At 41.8% G+C, this 25,267-nt stretch overlaps 1 protein-coding gene across 7 annotated transcripts in view; it reads right to left on the bottom strand.

Annotated features, from left to right (window-relative positions):
* The window catches only part of BICD1 (BICD cargo adaptor 1), a 210,101-nt gene extending 190,736 nt beyond the window's left edge, over positions 1–19,365 (bottom strand). For 4 of the 7 annotated variants that reach the window (XR_013960186.1, XM_080661296.1, XM_080661294.1 and 1 more), the window contains exon 1: positions 18,491–19,362. Coding sequence is in view for 6 of the 7 variants with exons in the window: in XM_080661296.1 (XP_080517422.1) it covers positions 18,491–18,703 (213 nt within the window). In the remaining variant the exon portion in view is untranslated. Of the gene's footprint in view, positions 1–15,975; positions 16,977–18,490 lie in introns of those variants that run through there. The other 3 variants (XM_080661298.1, XM_080661295.1, XM_080661297.1) reach the window with 3 other exon arrangements.
* Positions 19,366–25,267: the final 5,902 nt, after the last annotated feature.

The following is a 25,267-nucleotide window of genomic DNA, read 5'->3' on the forward strand; positions in this document are numbered from 1 at the left end:
ATGATAAAGGACCAACTAGAAATTAAGCATACACTGACTGAAATAAAAAATATTATACAGAGATCCAACAGCAGACTAGAGGATCGCAAGAATCAAGTCAAAGATTTGAAATACAAAGAAGCAAAACACACTCAACCTGAAAAGCAAAAAGAAAAAAGAATCCAAAAAGTTGAAGATAGTGTAAGCAGCCTCTGGGACAACTTCAAGTGTACCAACATCAGAATTATGGGGGTTCCAGAAGAAGAGAGAGAGCAAGATACTGAAAACCTATTTGAAGAAATAATGACAGAAAACTTCCCCTATCTGGTGAAAGAAATAGACTTACAAGTCCAGGAAGTGCACAGAACCCCAAACAAAAGGAATCCAAGGAGGACCACACCAAGACACATCATAATTAAAATGCCAAGAGCAAAAGACAAAGAGAGAATATTAAGAGCAGCAAGAGAAAAACAGTTAGTTACCTACAAGGGAGCACCCATACAATTGTCAGCTGATTTCTCAACAGAAACTATGCAGGCCAGACAGGAGTGGCAAGAAATATTCAAAGTGATGAATAGCAAGAACCTACAACCAAGATTACTCTACCCAGCAGAGCTATCATTCAGAATTGAAGGTCAGATAAAGAGCTTCACAGATAAGAAAAAGCTAAAGGAGTTCATCACCACCAAACCAGTATTATATGAAATGCTAAAAGGTATTCTTTAAGAAGAGGAAGAAGAAGAAAAAGGTAAAGATAAAAATTATGGCCCTGACTGGTTTGGCTCAGTGGATGGAGCGTTGGCCTGCGGACTGAAGGGTCCCAGGTTTGATTCCGGTCAAGAGCATGTGCCTTGGTTGCGGGCACATCCCCGGTAGGGGATGTGCAGGAGGTAGCTGATTGATGTTTCTCTCTCATTGATGTTTCTAACTCTCTGTCCCTCTCCCTTCCTCTCTGTAAAAAATCAATAAAATATATTTTTAAAAAAAGATAAAAATTATGAACAACAAATACATATCTATCAACAAGTGAATCTAAAAATCAAGTGAATAAAAAAAATCTTATGAACAGAATAAACTGGTGAATATAATAGAATCAGGGACATAGAAAGGGAGTGGACTGACAATTTTCGGGGGGAAATGGGTGTGGGGGGTGCAGGAAGAGACTCGACTAAAATCGTACACCTATGGATGAGGACAGCGGTGCGGGGGGTAAGGGCAGAAGGGGGTGTGGGAACCAGGTGGAGGGGAGCTATGGGGGAAAAAAGAGGAACAACTGTAATAATCTGAACAATAAAGATTTATTAAATTTAAAAAAAAATGGGCAACGGACCTAAATAGAAACTTTTCGAAAGAAGACAAAAGGAAGGCCAAGACACATGAAAACATGCTCAAAGTCACTAATTATCCGAGAGATGCAAATCAAAACAACAATGCGGTACCATCTTACACCTGTCAGAATGGCTATCATCAACAAACGACAAGTGCTGGTGAGGATGCAGAGAAAAAGGAACCCTCATGCACTGCTGGTGGGAATGCAGACTGGTGTAGCCACTGTGGAGAACAGTATGGAGTTTCCTCAAAAAACTGAAAATGGAGCTCCCATTTGACCCAGTAATCCCACTCTTAGGAATATATCCCAAGAAGCTAGAAACACCAATCAGAAAGGATATATGCACCCTATGTTCATAGCAGCACAATTCACCATAGCTAAGATTTGAAAACAGCCTAAATGCCCATCAGCAGATGAGTGGATTAGAAAACTATGGTACATCTACACAATGGAATACTATGCTGCTATAAAAAAGAAGGAATTCTTACCATTCGCAGCAGCATGGATGGACCTGGGGAGCATTATGTTAAGTGAAATAAGCCAGGCAATGAAAGAATAATACCACATGATCTCACTCATTTATGGAAAATAAAGAACATTATAACCTGATGAACAAAAAGATAGATACAGAGGCAGTAAAGCATCGAACAGACTGTCAAATTGCAGTGGGAAGGCTGGAGTGTTGGGGAGGAGAGGAAATAGATCAACCAAAGGACTTGTATGCATGCATATAAGCACAACCAGTGGACACAAGACACTGGGTGGGTGGGATGAGGGCATGCGACAGGGGATAGGGGAGGCTGGGGAAGGTCAATGGGGGAAAAAAGGAGATATATGTACTACTATATGTAATACTTAAAACAATAAAAAAATATTCAATACATAAATGAATGAAAGAATGACCAGCATTGATTCCAGTCTCTTGGGAGCTAAAACATCAACTGTAACACAGAACCAGTGATAGAATGCTGAAACTGTCTTTATGTCACCTTAGCCTGGCTCTTATGGTCCAGAATAAGGGATGGGGAGTAGATGAAAATTAGGTAAAGATTCGGGAACAAAGAACCAAGGTAAGTCAGTGTCTTTTACTAACTGGTTTAATTAGTCAAACATATGGTTAGTTTTAGAACAAGTAGTCTATTCTAAACTCTCCTCAAAATAGCTGACTATCTTAATAAGTTCATCTCTTTTTTTTTTAGCGCAAATCAATCCAATACCATCAATATCACGCAGAATGTGAGCTTCATGAGCATGGAGATTTCTGCGGGATTTGTTCTCTGTCATATCCTCGGCACCCAGATCTGTGCCTAACACATGGGAGGTGCTAAATATACAGGATTGAACAAAAGAACGAATGAACCATTATTTAGTTTTATGCAATGACCTGTCTGCTCACAGTATTTACCTTGGTATCCATTTTCCTCATTTCTAATCATATTGGCATCACAAATTAAAATGCAATTTTTAAAATTTTTTACTTGGAATTGATCAATGATAACCACAATCTCATCAGTCTAGAGTTCTTTTCAATGTCTTTTCCTGAGATGTCTTACTTCGAGCATTGTCTGAAAATGTAATTGTAGTTTTGAGGCTCTGATCTAAATTTTAGCAAATAATAGCTCATATTATCCCAAACAATTCAATGTGACTTGCAAAGGTATGTTATTTATTTCACTAAAATGAAAAAGAAAAAAAAAGCATCTAGAATTTGATTGGAAATAACTATAGTGATTAAGATAGAGGACTTGAGACCTGAGAACTCTTTTTAAGAAAAGGTTCTAGTTCTAAATTACTTTAAAATATTAACAAAATGGGCCCTGGCCAGTGTGGCTCAGTTGGTTGCAGCATCGTCCTATACACTGAAAGGTCACGGGTTCAATCCGTCAGAGTGCCTACAGGAGGCAACCGACCTATGTTTCTAACATTTCTTTCTTTCATTCCCTCTCTCTTACTCTCCCTCCCTCCCTCTCTCTCTTTCTCTCTCTCTCTCTCTCTCTCTCAAATTAATAAAACCATATTCTTGGGTGAGAATTAAAGTAAAATTTAAAAATAACAAAAAGGGAACATTAGTATGTAGATCTATACAACCAGATCATTAAACTATAGTTAATTCTTAATTGCTAACATTAATTAAAAGCCTTATTAGTTTAAAAAAAAAAACACAAAGAGTCAAAAGGTATTTCTAATTGGTTTTCAAATACATTATATTCTTGCCTTTTTTCTCTAACTGTTGCTTTTCCTTCCTAATTATATTTTCTTGAGGTTTTGACCCGAAAGGCTCTGTGCACATGCCAGCATTAGCAGAAAGCAAGCCAGATTGTGATTTAGCAGGGAGAGGGGATAGCTGTGGGTGCCAGAGATAATCTGCAAGATGATAGTATCTTCAGCTCAACAAAAAAAAAGTCATGTACAAGATTAAACTTACGTTGTCTCCATCTAGTTACCTCACACAAAGGTCAACTTTGAAAAATCGCCTAAAACCATCTACAAAATGGTGATCAGTGAGGCTTATCAACAAGGCACATCCACATTATAATATAAACCTCTTTCAGTTCCAAAAATTGATGGCTAAGGGCTCTTCAGCAGTGGCATTTGATTCCACATTAGTCTGCAGTATGCAAGAGAAAAACAAAGACCCATCATTCTGAACCTTCCATTAGACCCACGCCAAACTGCAACAAAACATTCTGAAGGAAATTGCTACTGTTATTGCGTATTTCCCATAAATGTAAACAAGTTTGTTACTCTTGATTCTAAATTTAAAGATGAAAACACCCGATAAATATTACATTTTAGAGTAGTGCTTTTTCTCCATAAAATGTTTGAAAGTGGTAAGCATATATAACTGAAACAACAATGGAAATTAACCCTAGGCCCTAGTCAGTTTGGCTCAACGGATAGAGCGTCGGCCTGCGGACCAAAGGGTCCTGGGTTCAATTTCAGTCAAGGGCACATACCTCGGCTGCAGGTTCCTTCCTGACCCAGGCCCTGGTCAGGGCGTGTGCAGGAGGCAACCAATCGATGAGTTTCTCTCACATCATTGTTTCTCTCTGTCTTTCCCTCTCTCTTCCTCTTTCTCTAAAATCAAAAGAAAAATATCCTCGGGTGAGGATTTTAAAAAAAAGAAAAGAACTCCAGAAGTTTAAGATCAATCTATCAAAGCAATTCTTTTTTAATATTCCATTTCTAAACTTGTAAAATTGGCATAAATAACTGGAAACAGAACAGAAAAACAAAATGGACGCAATACCAGAGACGAATAACTTTAAAAAGAAACTTTAACAACCCTGAGGACAGAATATTAAAGTCTCATTTAACATACATCTTAACTGTCTAATGCAGGTTTTGATGATGTTTGATAGTTTTCTGAAAGCCATTACAGAGTCTTCATTTCCAGAAAATAGAGTAGTGAAAAGATTGTGCAATGTTTACATATGAGCTCATAACGGCTCAGCTCTTCTTACCAAACACTTCTATCCCTACAGAGTTCTCTGCTCCTGGAGCTGGTGTTCCTAGGAGAGAGGTTGTCAGTGCTGCTGCACCTACGAGAGGGGGGTTAACACCCTGAAGCCCCAGCTCCACCTCCAAGGACTCTGATGGAACTGTCCCAGAGTAGGGTCCAGGCAGCAGTATTTTTTTAATAGATTTTTATTGATTTCAGAGAGGAAGGGAGAGGGTAAGATAAAAACATTGAGGAGAAACCAAGATGGCAAGGGTAGGAAATGCCTGTACTCACCACCTCCCACTACTCAAAATTACAACTAAAATACAGAACAACCATCATTCAGAACCGCCAGAAAGCTGTCTGAATGGAAGTCCTACAACTAGAGAAATGAAGAAGAAAGCACACTGAGGCTGGTAGGAGATGCGGAGGCGCGGAACGGGCTGCTCTGGCACCCCCGTGTGCCGCTTTTTTAATTGGGAGGGAGATTGTCTCTGCAGAGGCCACTGGGAGGAGCAAGGGGTCCCAGCCGCCCAGCCCCAGGGTCCCAGAGCTGGGAAAAGAAGTCCCTAGAGGCAATAAGAACTATGGGCTGTAAAACCAGTGCAGACTGAGGCTCAGTGACACAGAGGCTGCTGGAGACCCAGCTGGTCCTCTTAAAAGGCCGGCACCACAAACTGGAACTTACAAGGTCCTGCTTCCTCTGAGCTCCACACCAGGGTGAGGCTCTGGGGGGACACATTTGTCTGGCATCAGGGCAGGAACCTGGGGGCAGCTTTCTCCCAGACAGAGGTGCTCGCAGGGATCATTGTTCCTATGCTGGGACCTCCCAGGGCTGACTGGCAGCCATTTCTGTTTGCTCCACCCTGGTGATTCCCTAAGACTGTGCCTTATCCAATTTACCACCTCACCCAAGCAGCCTGCAGCAGCTTTTGCATATGAATGGCCTGTCCTTGAAGATCTCAAACAAGCTGCAGCTGGGTCAGGGAGCCCCAAACTTATCCATAAAAGGCCCAAGACACTCCCCCTCACTCTACCTCCCCCACCCCCACCCCCACCCTGCACCAGCACCAGCCTGCCTTGCTTCACAGCTAGGCCTCGTCTGGGTACTTCCAAACCTGATACAACAAGGAGAAAACTGTAGATCTCTCTGTAGCTCCTGCTGGGTGGCCCCAGGCAGTGGCAGATTTGCACCTCCCTGGAGACCCAAGAGCCAGTGTACCCAGTGGTCAGTGTCAGACCATACCAGATTACAACTCCTCACATCCATAAGTGACACACTCAAGGGGCAGACTCAGTGAGCACCAAAGCCCCACCAAAGCAAGTCCTACTCCATAGGGGTGTCTCCTGCATAGCAGCTCTCCCACTGTAGGGGCAGCTGGTCCTCACAGCCAATTGCCCTGGAGGTCAATTCCTCCCAATGATACCAACAGCAATCAAGTCCCAACTACAACAAGGCTGTGCTCACAGCCCACAAAAGGGTGTACCTAGAGCTCCCAGCTCAGGTAACTGGGGAGGCTGAGCCACTGGGCCCTATAGGACACCTAGCACACAAGGCCACTCTACCAACTCAAGGAGACATAGCAGCTCTATCCAATACATAGAAACAAACACAGGGAAACAACCAAAATGCAGAGACAAAGAAACATGTCACAAATGAAAGAAATAGAAGAAAGCAATCTACTGGATATAGAGTTCAAAACCACAGTTATAAGGTTACTCAAGAATCTTCTAGAAACCTCCAAGGGACTTAGTGAGACTTTGAAGGATTTTAGTGAGAAAGCCAAATACATGGAAAAGAACCAATCAGAAATCAAGCATACACGAACTAAAATGAAGAATAATATACAGGGATTCAATAGTAGAGGATTTTGAGAATCAAATCAACAATTTGAAATATGAGGCAGCAAAAAAACACCCAACCAAAAGAACAAAAAGAAAAAAGAATACAAAAATATGAAGATAGTGTAAGGAGCCTCTGGGACAACTTCAAGCGTACCAACATCAGAATTATGGGGGTGCCAGAAGAAGAGAGAGAGCAAGATACTGAAAACCTATTTGAAGAAATAATGACTGAAAACTTCCCTCACCTGGTGAAAGAAATAGACTTACAAGTCCAGGAAGCACACAGAACCCCAAACAAAAGGAATCCAAAGAGGACCACACCAAGACACATCATAATTAAAATGCCAAGGGCTAAAGACAAAGAGAGAATATTAAAAGCAGCAAGAGATAAACAGTTAGTTACCTACAAGGGAGCACCCATACAATTGTCAGCTGATTTCTCAACAGAAACTATGCAGGCCAGACAGGAGTGGCAAGAAATATTCAAAGTGATGAATAGCAAGAACCTACAACCAAGATTACTCTACTCAGCAAAGCTATCATTTAGAGTTGAAGGGCAGATAAAGAGCTTCACAGATAAGAAAAAGCTAAAGGAGTTCATCACACCAAACCAGTATTACATGAAATGTTGAAGGGTATTCTTTAAGAAGAGGAAGAAGAAAAATAAAAAGATCAAAAATATGAACAACAAAGTGACAACAAATACATACTATCAGCAATTGAATTTAAAAATCATAATAAACAAATAAGAAATCTAATGCACAGAATAAACTGGTGAATAAAATAGAATCAGAGGCATGGAAATGGAACAGACTGACGATTCTCAGAGAGGGTTGGCAGGGGCAGGAAGAAATTAACAAAGATCTTATATGCAAAAAAAAGAAAGAAAAAATGTTTTCAAAAATCTTATATGCATATATGCATTACCTATGGACACAGACAATAGGGTGACGAAGGCCTGGGGTGGGTCGGGAACTGGGTAGAGGGAGGCAATTTGAGGAGAAAAAGAGGGACACTGTAATAATCTCAACAATAAAGATTTAAAAGGAAAAAAAAGGAAGGGAGGGAGGGAGGGAAGGAGGGAGGGAGATAGAAATACCATGAGAGAGAATCCTTGATCAGCTGCCTCCTGTACGTCCCACACTGGGGATCGAGCCTGCAACCGGGCATGTGCCCTGACCAGGAATCAAACTGTGATCTTCTGGTTCATGGGTCGACACTCAACCACTTAGCCACGCCGGCTGGGCCAGGCAGCAGTGTTTTTAGAAATCACCCAGGTGATCCTAATAAGTAGTCTGTATTGCAAGTCACTGTTCCTGATCCACCTCTTCTAACAGAAGCCCTCAGCGGGTATGGAGGCTCAGCTCAAACCCTTCCAGCATGGAGACACAAAATCTCATTCAAAAACTCCAGAGTCAACATACTATTTTATAGATGGTCATTCTTCAAATACGAATGGTTATTTTTACAGGACATGGTGACCTGGCAGTTCCATCACTACTACAGAGTTCTAAAATCTTTACACTTGTCCTTCTTCCTAAAAGGGACTTCACCCAATCTCCACAGGAGTGACTCCTCATCATTCAGGTCTGAGCTCAAATGTCACCTGCTGGGAGAGACTTTTCTGATCACGCTTTCCCCAGCCAGGCTCCACCTCTTCACTCACTGAAGAGCGTGAGTGCTTGCTGACTATCTCCTGGTCTCACACATGAGCTCCATGCAGGCAGCTCCCTCGTATCTGTCTTGTTCAACATTGTACCTCCAGCGAGTGGCATAGTACCCAACATAGTAGCCTTGAAATACACACTTTTGAATGAATAAATGAAACAGAACAAGAAGTAATGGGCAATTTAAGGAAAAATAAAAACTCCAATTGGCATATAATGTAAAGAGCTGACAATGAAGATTATAAAACACTGGATGATGTGTAAATGACAAAATATATAATCGTGGGTGAAAAAAAAGAAATGTATGAAAAAAACAAAGATTCTGCCATAAATTAGGAGCTAGGGGGGAAGAGTGAAAAACCCCAAGGTTGGTGGGGTGTGGTCTAGTGCAGGGTCCTGCACCAGAGGAGGTGCATTAATGGAATAAACAAATAATCAACCAATAAATGGATGTATGAGAAGGCAGATGTGGCTTCAGGGGACTCGAAGCAATGGGGTTGTGCCTGGAGGTCACTCCCCCAACCCAGGGGTTGTGAGAGGGGAAGACAGAAAAGACGTGAAGCCCACTTGATCAGGGTTAGTGCCCCTAAAGGCAGCCACCCATCAGGAGTTGGCAAGTGGGTCCTGGATGGGTCTGGGGGGCCATTTGTAGGTAGAAGGTGAACAAAGGGGGCTGGGAGGTTTGCAGTTTCCTATATAAAAATGTTTATCTTCCTCAAATAGGAGATGTCTCTGAGAATAAACGTTAATCTTTGGGAATTATCAAAAAGAAAAAAAAAAAAGGAAAGATTCTAGAGGTGATAATTCCCCTGCCCAAAGCAACGATGTGGCTTAAAAATATATAGTTTCATGGAAACTTCCCAAAATTTACAGATGTGGTCATCTCAAACTTCTCTATTATGCATCCGTTTTCTTCTGAAAATCAAGCAAAACATAAATCAAAATAATGACAAACCTCTAATATACTTTGAAAACATTCTACATGTTCAAAAGTCCTAAATACTATGAAATGCTAAACAAAAATGTAACCATGTTAGAAACACTGTGATATGGTTGGTGGTGGGGAAGGGACTGTAAAAAACAGAAACAGTCCAGCCGGCGTGGCTCAGCAGTTGAGTGTCGACCTATGAACCAGGAGGTCACAGTTCCATTCCTGGTCAGGGCATATGTCCAGGCTGCAGGCTCCATCCCCAGTGTCGAGTGTGCAGGAGGCAGCCGATCAATGATTCTCTCTCATCCTTGATGTTTCTATCTCTCCCTCTCCCTCTTCCTTCCTCTCTGAAAGCAATAAAAATATTTTTTTTAAAAAACCAACAACATCCAGAAACATATGAAATTACTTGGAATACCTGGAATAAGGTAAAAAATATTCAGACTAGAAAAGGCACGTTAGATATTGTTCAATATAAACCCCTTTCCAAGCATAAACCCACCAGCCTGGTATTCCCAGCATGTGGTTGGCTAGAATCTTCTTAAATTTTTTGTGTGACTGGGAACTCACAATTTCCTAATGCAAGTTGCCTTGTTCCATTCTCAGGAAGCTATACCTGTTAGTTCTTCATTTTTGATCCAAAATCTAGCTCCCAGGAACCCACTGAGCCCTGTTCTGCTCTCTGAAGCCATGTACAAAAATGTCAATGAAAAGTAACTCAATGGATCAGTTCCATAATAGTACAGGCCTGATAAGAGAGGTAAAGTGAATCCAGAAGGAAAATGAGTTTGGGCCAGGTGTTCAAAGGAAAAAAGAACTATAAAATTTCTTCTTTTTTTAAACTCAGTGGCTCAGTGGTTGAGCATCCACCTATGAACCAGGAGGTTACAGTCAGATTCCCGGTCAGGGCACATGCCTGGGTTTCAGGCTCGATCCCCAGTGTGGGGCGTGCAGGAGGCAGCCGATCAATGGTTCTCATCACTGATGTTTCTTTCTCTCTCCCTCACCACTCCTCCCCCCGGCTTTATCTCTGAAATCAATAAAAATATATATTTTTAAAAACCTGTGGAAGGGTACAGTACAAGTGTGAAAACAGGTGGATTTTCCTGGCTGCAGCTGAATAACCAGAGGGGAAATGCAAAGGAGGGAAAATACAGAGAAGAGTTGATGCCTATCCCTGAAGCCTAGGTGAAAATTACTGCCATTAAGCAAGAGTAACCTGTACTTTGTAAAAAAGTAGAATAAATTTGAAAAGTAAAGGACAAGTAGATAAATAAGTAGACTACATTACTTTAAAGCACAGTATCATGGAAGTTTAGAGATAATAAAAATCATAGAGATTATCTATTCCAAATCCTTAATTTTATAGACAAAGTAATTAAATCCCAGGAAGAAAAGGTATCAATTGCCACAAGGAAGAACAGTTTTGTGGAACATTTTCCTGTCTTGTACTCTCTTCTCCCCATGGCCTGTTTTCACATGCTGAATCTGAGATGCTGTAGAAGGTCCTAACCAGCCATCTCAAAACGCCAAGTATCACCAGGCAAAGATGGGATGACGTAATGAGCCCCAACTGCCTGAATCATCCTGGCTTCTCACCAAGACCCTGTATGGACAGGATGTGGCCACACTGCAGGAACAGCTCCGGCTGGCCATGGACACCAGCCACCCTTTATGCTGATCCACATAGCTCCCTCCAGTCAAAAAGACAAGAAATCAGATTCGCTGCTAATTCACCCACAAAACTTTTTTTCCTTGGTATTGATTGCTGTGGGGCAACCAAACAAAGTCCATCCGTTTCTTTTAAACACACCTACACTTGTGTTCTCTGTGAGCCACCCACCTGCACCCCCACTACCACCCACACTCCCTGAAGCTTTCTGGTTTTCTTCCCTAATCCATCCCATTTTCTTCACACTTTAAACATCAGTGCCCTAAAAATACAGTCCTGCCCGGCCAGTGTGGCTCAGTGGTTGAGGGTCAACCTATGAAACAGGAGGTCACAGTTTGATTCTCAGTCAGGGCACATGCCCGGGTTGTGGGCTTGGTCCCTAGTGTGGGGCGTGCAGGATGCAGCCGATCAATGATTCTCTCTCATCACTGATGTTTCTATCTCTCTTTCCCCTCTCTGTCTCCCTTCCTCGCTGACATGAGTTTAAAAAAAAAAAAATGTTTTTTAGCCGAAACCGGTTTGGCTCAGTGGCTAGAGCGTCGGCCTGCGGACTGAAGGGTCCCAGGTTTGATTCCGGTCAAGGGCATGTACCTTGGTTGCGGGCACATCCCCAGTGGGGAGTGTGCAAGAGGCAGCTGATTGATGTTTCTAACTCTCTAACCCTCTCCCTTCCTCTCTGCAAAAAATCAATAAAATATATTTAAAAAAAAAGAATGTTTTTTAAATATAGTCCTGTCCTACAAAACACTGCATTTTAAAGGTGCATACTAGCCCTAACCGGTTTAGCTCGGATAGAGCGTCAGCCTGTGGACTAAAGGGTCCCAGGTTCAATTCCGGTCAAGGGCATGTACCTTGGTTGCGAGCACATCCCCAGTGGGGAGTGTGCAGGAGGCAGTTGATCCATGTTTCTCTCTCATGGATGTTTCTAACTCTATATCCCTCTCCCTTCCTCTCTGTACAAAAATAAAAAAAAGTGCATACTAGTAAATGAAAAATGCCAGGTTGCAGAGTAATATGCATGGCACAATTTCACTTTTATAAAAACAAGAACAAACAAACAAACAAAAAACCCTGCATATGAATTCGTATGTTTAAAAGTATTTAAAACAAGTATAAGAGAATATCCACCATAGTAGTAACAATGCAGACAGATTTGGGAGGAGAGGAAGGAGAATTTATTAATTTGTATATGATTTTTATCTAACTTGGATGATAGCCAGAAACGGTCATAATTATACAACGGTAATTTTTAAAGTGCAACTAACCTCTTATGAAAAAAAAAATTTAAAACACTTAAAAGCACTAATGGAATTTCAAGTACCAGTCAGTGAGGGAGGTGCTGTTGCTCCCACCCCTCCCTCCAGAGAGGTCAGCAAGGGCTAGTTTTCCACTGAGGCTGCCCTGGAAGTCCTCACTGTGCCAACCCAGCTTCTCTGTCCACTGTTTACTAGTCTGCACATCTCCTAATTCAGAATACAATCTGAATTAGTTAGCGAAAATGTAGTTAAAGTGTTCATATATTCCATATTCTGGAAATTAGGTTTGGGCACCCAAGTACACAGATTCATTTGTTTTATTGAAAGTTGAGTATTTGAATTCCTCTTGCAACTTATGCCTTCCCTCAAAGAAAACATGAATTAAAAGGACTCACATATCTTCATTGGCCATCAACTTCATTCTCTAAAAGTGCCCCAGGCCATTGGACCTTCCTTCGTGAATGGAACTATCTATCCATCCTGAGACTCGCAACTTACTGCCTATTTCCAGTCACATCCCACACTGAGCTCTGCCCTAACCTCCCAGGTTTATCCCCTCCTCACTATCCCTTCTTCCCTGGCACAGAGCTTCAACCCACCTTCTGTGACCAACACCATGACCTTCTAAACTGCACGGGGACTGCCCAGCCGGCATGGCTCAGGGTTGAACACTGACCTATTTACCAGGAGATCACAGTTCGATTCCCCGTCAGGGCACATGTTCATGTGCCCGGGCTGTGGGCTCGATCCTCAGTGTGGGGTGTGCAGGAGGCAGCTGATCAATGATTTTCTCTCTCATCATTGATGTTTCTACCTCCCTTCCTCTCTGAAATCAATAAAAATATTTTTTAAAAAATAAATAAACTGCACTGTGACTGAGATGTTTCACCCTTTGCAGTGGCAAGAAAGTGGGCTTCTTCCCAAACTAGGTTTCACTACTTGGCTTTGCAGCCTGAGAAGCATCCTTAACCTCTCTAAGCCCAATGTATTTTCCTCTTCTTTCAAGTGTAATTCAAGTAATACCTTGTAAACGAGTATTATAAGAAATAACGATAAGGCATGCATCGTGCCTACACGGTGCTTTGCACATAGTTCAATGCTTTATTCTTTTTGCTATTTTCTTACCTGTGAAAATGGGCAAGAAGCCTCCACATTACTTTGAGGATTAAATAAGATAAGACATAAGGCACCAAACACCTCCTTTTAATGATTCCGCAGTCCCAAGACCAAATGTAGCCACTACCACTTTCCCACTCTCATCTCCTGCCACCTGACTTCACATGCCTTTCTTTACCATAATGAATGACTTAATAGTAAGACTATGCATCTCTTCATGTCCTCCTCCCCTTCAAAGCCATATTTATAGGTATAACCTTATGTGTGAGAAAGTCCTTTACTGTATTTTTCAACATACAAGTAACTATATTTTCAACCTGGAACACAATATCAATATCCATAATGTACAAGTGCATTTAAAGGGATGACAGGGAAGAATATTTGTAAGCATGAAATTCTGAAGAAAAAAAAAATCTTCAAACCATGGCTGCTGTCCATGTTCGTGCAAACATGGTAAATTTGATGACAGAGTATAAAATCTCGTGAAATGATATCTGAGAAATAACTTTGCCACAGCTGAAATGTTAAGTTGAAAAAGCGGGGATGATGCAAGGTAAAGCAATTGGGTCAAAAAAAAAAAAAAAAAAGAAATGTGATCGAAAGAGGTTATGTTTGTTTTTGAGGTTGTTCACAGTTTCCCAGAGCTTATGTTGATAGATTTTAGATGTTTTGATTCATTTGATAATAAACTGAATAATAAATGTAAATATTTCTTCTTTAAAAGCAATAAGGGAAAAATAATAGAGTAAATCAAATAAAGAATTAACTTTCTCTATGTTTATTCATAGATTGGAAAAAAATCTGGTGTGTTATTTTACTCCCCCCCCCATATGATTTCATGATTAGAATTTACAGACATAAAATAAGCTAACAATCTTTCTTAAGCATCTGGGGGGGGGGGGGAATTAGTTCTTTAAAGATGAAAGCAGGTAATTAAGGGGCTTTCATCAGGTCCCTAATGTGACAATTTCTAAGTTAAATACTTATTTACTGAATGATTTCACTATGGCCCTGAAAAAAAAAACATGTCCAGTGCCCAGACAGTGCTTCTTCAGCAAGGGGTGTCTATCCTTGGAATCAGGGTTGAGAAACAGACCAAGAAAATGAGTTGAAGATTCTTAGTCCATAGTCTATTGGAACCTAGCTGCAAAACTTTCCTAAAGCTGTCCTGTCATGAGGATATGTTTTCTAAAATGATACCAGAAATGCTGAATCATTCCTCTCTTAGGGGATCTTTTTAAACTTGACTACATTTAAAATTTCAACTATATTTTTTAAGTTTAAAAGAAATCCTTAAATTTAAATCTATGGGGTTTTTAAAATACATGTATATTTTTTGTTTTCCAAGTTATCTTAGAATCATGACTTCTTCAAGTACTATTTTGGCCTGGGGACAGACTGTGTTGATTTCCACACATCCCAGACATAAAACCAGCCAGGACATAATTGGGCATGGTTGCCCCTCAGGTCACTGAAAAGCAAGCATTACCTGTGAACTCAAACCACGGTCAAGTATTCTAGTGAACATGCTGCTTTGTCCAGCTGCCCAAGTATAATGAAAAGGAGACCATGGTGATGTCAGACGTCCTCCTTTTTTCAGATCCTTAGTACTTTTCTTTGAAGTGTGTTCTTTGGGGAACAGAATTACAGCAATCGTGTAGGCACAGGGTAGAGGCCTTAGTGTTATCAGCCCAGACCAAAAAGCAATCTGGACTGAGAAAAGACATGTCTAAAAAAAAAAGTAATAACTTCATCATCTTGATTTTGTACATCTCCAGGCAACACTGCTCACTTGCAATACTGTCAGGGCAGTGCATGGCCAAGGAAGGAAGCATTGCTGGGTGCTGACTCTCAAAAACAAAATGACCTATAAAGAATGAGCCTAATTGCTACAATGCAAATTACTAATGTCCAACTTGGACTTAGTACAGTATTTTTCTGTTGACATTCCCATCCCAATTATTTAGTTATGAGTCACATTTGTTGCAAGAGCCTAGAAACAAGCCAAAGATGCCCGGCTGGTGTGGCTCAGTGGTTGAATGTCGACCTATGAACCAGTAGGTCAAGGTTGGATTCCCAGTCAGAGCTCAATCCCCAGTAGGGGGTGTGCAGGAGTTAACCGACCAATGAGTCTCTCTCATCATTGATGTTTCTATCTCTCTCTCCTTCTCTCATTTTCTCTCTGAAATCAATAAAAAATATATATTTTTAAAAATAAAGCCAAAGATGTATTTTATACTTAGCATTCTAGATATATATTATTTGCTGTATATACCTGAAAATGAACAAAACTTCCTTTTGAAAAATCAGAGCACTCAGAAAGCATATTTCTCAAACATGACGTCTATGTGCTATTATCATTGGAGTATTTTCGTTTGCACAATTATTTTGAATTTACTTTTAAACAGGAAATATTTTTGAGACTGATTTAGCTCACTTAAAAATGCTCCTGCTCTGGCCAGTGTGGCTCAGTTGGTTGAGCACCCCCTGCACCGAAGGGTTGCTTATTCAATTCCCGATCAGGGCACATGCCCAGGTTGCGGGCTCAATCCCTGGTTGCATGTGGGAGATAGCCAATCGCTGTTTCTCTGTAACATTGATGTTTCTCTCTCTCCCTCTCCCTTTCTCTCTCTTTAAAATCATATATTTTTTTAAAAAAAAAAGCTAAATAATACTCCCAACTAAAGTATATATTGTTGTAAAAGAATAAAAATAACAGGTCTCACTATCAAATTATCAAGTATAATTATTATTTTATTACCCTAACATATTTTTTAACATATTTTTATTGATTTCAGAGGGGAAGGGAGAGGGAGAGAGATAGAAACATCCACGCTGAGAGAGAATCACTTATCGGCTGCCTCCAGCACGCCCCCTACTGGGGATCAAGCCCACAACCCAGGCATGTGCCCTGACATGGAATCAAACAGTGACCACCTGGTTCATTTGTCAACACTCAACTAACTAAGCCACACTGGCTGGGCTACCTTAAAATATATTTTATATAGCTGTATAAGCCAGTCATTAGGAACCTAAAATTGAATTACATTTATGCTAAATGCAACTCAAAACACATATGTAAACACGTATCATTTGGTAAAAATCCTCCCGATAAATTCTATTACCCTCCTGCTATAAAGAACAAAATATGCCTCAAATTTCTTACAGAAAAAAATAAATAAATAATTGGTGTTAGCATTATTCTCTGTTAAGAAACCAGTGTTACACTATTCCTACAAAACACTGTTTTGTCATTTGCCCCACTATTGCTGAAGAAAGCAATACAGGTAGTTTTTTTTAACACTAGTCCCTTTCCATACTTCCTAATTTTCTTGGTCTTCCTCTGACACTAATCAATATTGACTAGTGAATGCTTGATAAAGATATCTTCTCCCAGTATAAATTTATTCTTTCTAAAAATTCTTATTGCACACTCGCTGTGCTAGGCTTTGTGTTAAAGACTTCGGAAGCAAAGTAAATTAAGTCAGATTCCTTGCCTGAGAGCTCATAATCTAGTAAAGGCAAAAAACAATTGCATTAAGGTTTACTCTGCATGGTCAGTACAATGACACAGAAAAAAAAAAAAAAAGCCTGGAAGGGTTATTTAAATCCAGCAGGAAGGTCAGGTAACAGTTCTACTCCATTTCACTAAAATAAGTCTTCCTCCTTTATCAAGGACGTGATGGCTTAACGCTGCCTGGTTTGCGCGTCCTTGTCTTGGCAAAGCCATGATGATAGCTGTAGACAACATCAAAATATCTCTGAGAATTACAATCATCATCCTGTTTCCTGACTTCACAAGGTTTAGTCTGACTGGATTTAAACACATCAGCCTAAGACCCAACCTACACTGGAAAATACCAGTAAGTCCAGGTGTTGTTACAACAGACATGTACCTGGTCAGAGAAACCTGAACGAGAAATTCACAGCCTGTACACAAAAATCCGATTCCCAGGTAGAATTTTTACCATATATGAATTTTGGGGACATTTAGGCATCAGAATGAAAATAAGAGGTACCTGAAAGTATAAATGCTTACCATGTTATGTACTCAATTAGAAGGCAAGTTGATTAGTTATGCCATAAATGTTTTAAACTGTAACAACACAATAGAAGATGCCCCTGCCCCCCCCAAAAAAAAAAACTGAGTGTGTTGTAAGAAACGCATTTTTGATATTATATACAAAATTAGAATTAACATTTCAAATGCCAATGTGCACCTAAAAATAAAGACTTGCCACGCATCGGTACATTTAAATGTATTTACCAGCGACTTGCTACCCATAGTGTCTTAGAAATGGGATGAAACAGACTGAGTTTCTTCAACAATATGTATATTCCTATGAGTGTCGTTGATAGGAAATCAAAGCATATTTATTATTTCTTCCAATCCATTAGCCAGTCTGTAAAAAAAGCCAAATACCAAAAGACTAAAGAGGACAAGTGTCCATTTGTGACAGTCTCGTTTTATAAATACAGTCCTTTCAAACACAAGAGCCTCTTGTGAAGTGCAGGTCTGCCCACGTATTGGATCTATACCATTCTCCAGGCCATTTGTGCGGGAGTTAAATTTCCCCTGGTCAGGGTGACCTTATAAGACTTGTGCATGGCCCAGCCGGCCTCACGCAGGTGAAAGCAGGGCAGTGGGACCATCCAGCAGAGTTGTTTTTCTCCCTCAGCCAGAGGACAAGAATAAGTAAAGCCCAGGAGAAGGAAGACTGCCAAATGGGATTGGCAGGGAGTTCTTCTAACAGTCCCCTCTCTCATCAAGAAGTGGTTACCTTCAACAGAAGGCGGAGGTATCCTAGATTCTACATCCTGAAATTGTGGGTCCTGGACACAAACCTGCTCAAAGCCTTTGTGAGTTATGGGATTGTCACTGAAACGTGGGTTTGCAATAACAGCAGTTTTGTGAAGTTGGATGTATACATTCTGACCCAGTGGAATGTCGCCTTAGAGTGAGTGCTGAGACTCCAAGATTCTTACGAATCTCCCACCCCCACAGCCACTACCTCCCAAATTCCAGCTTATACATTCATTTCCTGGGCAATTTTTCTCTTAGGAGGAAAACAATGGACCCTTTCAATTTCTCTTATCAACAAAGGGCTCTAAGATGAAGAAACAATCCTTTCAATAGCATCCTTTCCGACTTCTTAATAAATGAGTGGGGATGAGGTTGGGGTTGGGGTTGGGGATGGGGACGGGGCGGGGGGGGGGGGGGTCGAGGAAGGAAGGGGTGACAGGCGACTCACCTCTTTCAGCTGCTCCAGCTCCTGTTTGAGGCTGTCGTACTCGGCCTCCAGCTCGTCATACTGCTGCTTGAGGGTCAGCTTCTCTTCCAGGACCACCAGCCCGTACTCAGCAGCCTGGATCTTCTCGTGGGTCGTCTCCGTGAGCTCCTTGGTCAGCCTCTCTATCTCAGTCTTATAATGGTCCACAGTCTGCAATACCTCTTCTGCGGCCATAGCCCCGGTGCACTGCACGGAGTCGGGAGGGGGTCACAGGGTGGGGGAGATGGATGCAAAGCAGGCGGGGTAAGGGAAAAGGAAATGGAGAGGGAAATGGGATAAAAATGGAAAAGAAAAGTGTGGCTGGATGAACGAGCAGAGCAATGTCCTGTCTGCTCCTCTGGCAGCAGCAGTAGCTACACCGCCCGAGACACTGACGTGAAACGCAACATGGAGAATGCAGGGGCGAAGAGCAGGGGCGAGGCGGCCGCGGCTGCCGCCTGTGTCCTCCCGGCCGGCCCCTGCGTGCGCTCAGCGGCCGAGCGGCATGGCCCCGGCTGCGGCCCGGCAGCGAGGGGCTCGGGATTCTGCTTATTCAGAGGCGCCGGGCCGCCATGTCTCCCGGGCAGCGTCACTGCAGTCCCCGCGGACCCCGCGCTCGGGTCTCTGCCCGCCGCTCACTCCACCTGCTCCCTCTGGCCGCGCCGCAGCCGGTGCGGAATGATGCAGTCCGGGCCCACTCCCTCCCTCCGCGCCTGGCCCCAGCGCGAGCGAGCGGGAGGCGGGGAGGCGGACAGAGTCGCGCGGGGGGAGGAGGGAAGGACCCGACGTCCCGAGGCGCGTCCCACCGGGCGCGCGAGGCCACAGCCGCCACCCACTGCACCGCCACCCACTGCACGGGGGAGGCGGGGGGACGCAGGCGGAGGAGGAGGCGGTGGCTGCTGGACGGGACGGCTGCTGGACGTGCGGGGAGGAAGCCTCCGCCCCGCCCGCCCAGCCGGCTCGCCTTGGGCGGGAGATCCTCCCAGGGCTTTTTACCCTGCGGACGGCCAAGGCCCCGACAGTGGCGTGGGTGCCCCTGCTCTGTCACTGACACCAGAGCCCCAGCTCTGCAAACTGCCTGGACTCAGCGTCTTTCCCACAGAAAAGCAAACAGTAACTGATGCGCTCCGGGCTCGCGCATCTTCCTAGCCTGGGCTCTCGGGGTTCTTCCCCAGCCTCCGGTAGCCAGACGCTGTGCTTCCCACGCCTATCAGACGTGCCGCAAGGCGCCTGCTTTCTCCCCACTTCCTTCTTCCCTCTCCCTCCTCCCTCCCTTGGCCTGGTTCACCTCACACTCAACAAGGTAATCTCCACCCGAGGAAAGTCTTTGCAAAAGATGCTTGCCCTTGCCCTTGTCCAAGCTTTCTGTGCCCAGCTTATCACAAGATCACTATCTACTCAGAAAAAGAAGAAAAGAAAAAAATCTCTATGGTGCTTGCACCCAGGAAGCCTCTAAGTGCCATTATTTCTTGCCCCAGTAGTTCTCTGGATTCTTCAATAAAGGAAAGTTGCATGAAGTTCCCTAAGGACAGTATCAACAATCCCCTACAATAAACATTTTCAAATAATACGAGCTAATAGTTATTGAGACCATGTGCCAAGCATTCTTCTGAGTATGGCACATGCATTCTCTCCCATCCTAACAGCAACTCTTTGAGGTAGGAACCGTTATCCCCCAATTTACAGGTGGTGAAAGAAAAAGTTGAATGATTTCCCAAAGTCAGGCTACTCTTAAGTAATGAAGCCAAAAATTGAATCATAACTCCAAAGCCCTGAACTGGATCATTATGTTGGCTTCCATAACTAAATATTATATACTCTTAAAATGGCCACTTTGATCAATATGAAGAGCAATGATGAAGAGTCACAAAAGGAGGTGAAGGCAAAGTCAGGGTGAAAGAGAATAAAGAATAAAGAAGAGTCGAGGATGGAGAACAACCAACAGGAAAGAAGAGATAGAAGTGGAAAAAAGCTATTTCTGTGTAACTAGGAGGCTGTGGGATCAATAGACCAGTTTTTTCTCAGTGGCCAGGAGTTGTTCAACACACACACACACACACACACACACACACACACACGAGCTTTCTGACTTAGAAAGCAGGACTCAACTCTCCCATCATTGTGTACATGATAAAAAAAAAAAAAAAAAAAAGACAGTTGCTGATGCTGTGGAAAGAGTAGCAAATGACCATGCCCTTACAAAACTTTGACTAATAGGCTCTCTGGATGTGATTTCAGTGCCTCTGAAACAAACAAGAAAGCTTCCTTCCAGATGCTGACAATTGCAACATAATATTCTCTGATAAGTGGATGAGAGAGAGAGAGAGAGAGAGAGAGAGAGAGAGAGAGAGAGAATACTTGAAACTTGCAACCACCATGAATTCAACCTGGCAGAGAAGCAGGGATGATAAATGCCCATCATGTCACCTATATCATTCCTAGCTCTGTTTTATGTCCCACCAGTTGTTGTGGGGTTTTTTTACTTCTGTAGAATTCTTAAAATTATCTTGTTTTATATTGCTCTGCCTGCTGCCTTAACTCTTTTTCAGAACTAGGCAGTGGCGCATAGTGGTTCAGGGCCTGGCTCTGGAGTTGGAGCCACTTCCTGCCTGTGTGCCCTTGAGCACGTAAGTTGCTTAGCTTCTCTGTACCTCAGTTTCCCCCTTTGTAATCAGGGAGTGTTGCTTCATAGAGTTCTGATGAGGATTAAATGACGAAATACATGCAAAGATATCAGATTTGTGCTTGGCTCACAGTCAAGTATTTAAAAGAAATTCTGCCCCGTGTGGCTCAGTGGTTGAGTGTCATCCCATGCACCCAAGAGGTTACCGTTGGATTCCCAGTCAGGCCACGTGTCCAGTTTGCAGGCTCGATCCCCAGTAGGGGATGTGCAGGAGGCAGCCAATCAATGTCTCTCTCTCTCTCCCTGTATCTCTCTCTATAAAATCAATAGAAACGTATTTTATTTTTAATTTTTTAAAAAAATATTTAAAAATAAATACTTGCACTCATTCTCCTGTTGTAGGAGTTTTACCTGTATAGAACTTACTCCAAGTGGAATTACTGGGTCAAAGAGCATGCATGTTTTGAAGGTGCTAATTTTCATGTCAATTGAAGTTGATCCTCCAGACCTCCCATGAAGGAGTAAGTTCATCCTGATGTGGAGATGAGCGTTATTACTTTTACCAGTGCTGCGTGTTATTACTTTTAAAAACCCTTGCTGAAAAAAATTAAAAAATAAAATATAAGAAAAAAATTCTTGCTGATTTTACAGGCAAAGAAGAATTATCATCTTATTGTCATTTCAATCTACATTTTGTTGATAACAAATGAGACTGAACCTTCTGACCAAAACCACTACCATTAGTTATTTACCATTGATATTTCTTCTCTATTTCCATCTTGTGCAATTTTCTTATTGAGGTCTTTGTGTTTTTCCCTTTTATCTATTTAAATAAGATAAGGAGAAAATTAAAAAACAAAAATAAATTAAAAGGTTAGGGACTCTATTTTTTCTGCCTTCAGTCTGCTGAGAGAGGAGAAGTCCGGGTAATAGAGGGAAGTACTAGTCACAGGCAATGGAAAATGGGCGACCTGGAACCCATGAGTGGATGCTAGGGTCAGTGTGTGGGCCCTGCAGAGTGAACTGCCTGGATGTGTAATTCTAAATGCAAAACATAATGCACACAGTTGACATCTCCATAATCTAACTTTCTCCTCTTATTCTTTTAAATTATGAGCAGTTCAGAAAAAGAGTTAAACACTCAGTTTTGCTTTTTAGGTTGAAATAAAATTCCTTGAACTACAAAACAACTTTAAGAACATAATCAAACACTTCTCTGTTGCAAAGACTGTAGAAGAGTAATTGTTTGTGTAACCATAGAAACCCAGCTGATGCCATGGCTACATAACCAACTTGCATAAATAATTTTTAGTAAACCAAGTCAAACAAATCACTATGCCTCCTAAAATCATTTCATTTTAGAAATGCTTTCTCTCGTTGCCAGTGGAGGAAAGTTAGATGATTTGGCACTGTGTTGCATACCCAGCTAAACTTCTTAGCTTTTTTGACTTTTTTTTTTCTGCTATTTTTGAAAGTTTTTTTTACTCCTTGCCCAATGATATGTTTCCATTTATTTCAGAGAGAGAAGAAGGGAAAGAGGGAGAGAGAAAGCCTCCCATACAACTGGGGATTGAACCTGCAACCTTGGTATGTGCCCTGACCAGGAATCAAGTCCACAAAGGGATGATGCTCCAGCTGACTGAGCCACCTGGCCAGGGCTTGAAATTTTTTAGTAAGTACCAAGCACATGTGATAATAGTTCTCTACTCTGTCCTCTGATTCCCCTACTGAAGTTCCTGGATATACCAGCCTAATTTCATGATGATACTTGAGAGACCAAAAGATGCTATGTCCTGCCCATGGCCACATGCTACCAGGGGTGGGCAAACTTTTTGACTCGAGGGCCACAATGGGTTCTTAAACTGGACCAGAGGGCCGGAACAAAAGCATGGATGGAGTGTTTGTGTGAACTAATATAAATTCAAAGTAAAGGAGCGGAGGGGAGAGCAAAAGAACCAGATAGAACAGCCGGATCCGGCCCGCGTGCCGTAGTTTGCCCACGGCTGTCTAGACAGAGCTACACAAGCCTCATTGAGAATTTATTTCAACTACAATCTTTGGGTGATTCAGGAAAACCCACTTAAAAACTCTGATGTTTGCCCTAGCTGGTTTGGCTCAGTGGATAAAGCATCAACCTGCGGACTCAAGGGTCCCGGGTTCGATTCCAGTTAAGGGCACATGCCCGGGTTGCGGGCTCAATCCCTAGTGCGGGGAGTGCAGGAGGAAGCCAATCAATGATTCTCTTTCATCATTGATGTTTCTATCTCTCTCTCCCTCTCCCTTCCTATCTGAAATCAATAAAAATATATTTCAAAAAAACTCTTGATGTTCAATTTAGTAAACAGATATAAAGATTAATTCCAACCTAATTCGTCATTTTCTTCAACTTTTTAAAAAGATTACATGTCTTGCCGAAACCGGTTTGGCTCAGTGGATAGAGCGTCGGCCTGCGGACTGAAAGGTCCCAGGTTCGATTCCGGTCAAGGGCATGTACCTTGGTTGCGGGCACATCCCCAGTGGGAGGTGTGCAGGAGGCAGCTGATCGATGTTTCTCTCTCATCGATGTTTCTAGCTCTCTATCCCTCTCCCTTCCTCTCTGTAAAATATCAATAAAATATATTTTTAAAAAAAAGATTACATGTCTTGAATGCCAATCTATGATAAGCCCTGTTCTAAGCATCTTTAAAGCATTTTTTAATTGATTTTTAGAGAGAGAGGAAGGGAAAGAGAGAGAGACACACATCGATGTAAGAGAGAAACATCAATTGGCTGCCTCCTATACATACCCCGACCAGGAATTGAACCTGCAACCTGTGTATGTACCCTGACCTGGAATCGAACTCGCAACCTTTTGGTTCATAGGACAATGCTCCCACCGAGTCACACTGGCCAGGGCACTTCTCTGTTGCAAAGATGTAGAAGAGTAATTATTTTTTGTAACCATAGAAACCCAGTTGATGCCATGGCTACATAACCAACTTGCACAAATAATTTTTAGTAAAACAAGTCAAACAAAATCACTATGTCTCCTAAAATCATTCTATTTTAGAAATGCTTTTTTTACATTACATTTTAAAATTACATCTTATAATATAGCCCTTATAAGATGCTAGGAAATTGATAGTGATTATAATATAATGACAATAATAATATTCCTGTTTTACAGATGAGGAAATTAAGGCACAGAGAGTTTATGTACCTTGCCCAAGGCCTCACAACTGGCAAATGATGTTCAACTGTTCATATAAGCTTCTCTCCTAAGCCATGTACTCCTCTCTTACTTTCTACCACTTCGTCTTCTATCCCCAATGTATATCTAAGAATTACAAGTCATCTTAAGCAATGCAAAATAAGTCAAGTAAAATATCATTGATGATTTTTGTTCATGTTTCCAAACATCACTCCTGAAGCAGTTAGTAAAACTGAAAATTGAAATAGACCATTGAAGCAATGGGAGGTAGCAAGGGCGTGAGGGGTAGGCTTTCCAGACTATGGAAACCTATAATGAAGCTGAACATGTAGGGTCCTGAGAAAGGACAACTAGTTGAAGGATGTGCACAGGAACAGGGGTAGGATGGAGGACATAACTCATGTTACAACACACCAGATTAATTTTTTTTAAATATTTTTCACTTTAGAACCAAAAGTTTTATCATTCATCCATAAGACAAAAACTTAACATTTACCACTAGTGAGGGCAAGTAGGAAAAACAAACAAACATAAAAAGCATATAGTGCATGCTTCAGATAAATATAAAGGAAGTTATATTTAAGTGAATTTCTTTCTCAAAACAAGAACCAGAGCCCTTGCCAGGTAGCTCAGGATAAAAGCATTATCCTAATATGCCAATGTTGTGGGTTCAATCCCTGGTCAGGGCACATACAGGAAGCAACCAATGAATGCAAACTAAAGGGAACAACAAATCTCTCCCCCCTCCTTTCTCTCCCTCTCCTTTCTCTTTCTCTCATAAATAAATAAATATATAAATAAATATATAAAACAGAAGCCACATTTATAATTTTTATATACTGTTGGTTCATTTGTTTATGACATAAACATAACTCAGCTATTGTCTATTTTAGGAAATTAGACTTCAGGTTCATAGAATGAACTGAGTCATCTCTGTGGCTTCTAT

The sequence above is a fragment of the Plecotus auritus genome, assembly GCF_963455305.1.
Source record: "Plecotus auritus genome assembly, chromosome: 3".
NCBI lineage: Eukaryota > Metazoa > Chordata > Mammalia > Chiroptera > Vespertilionidae > Plecotus > Plecotus auritus.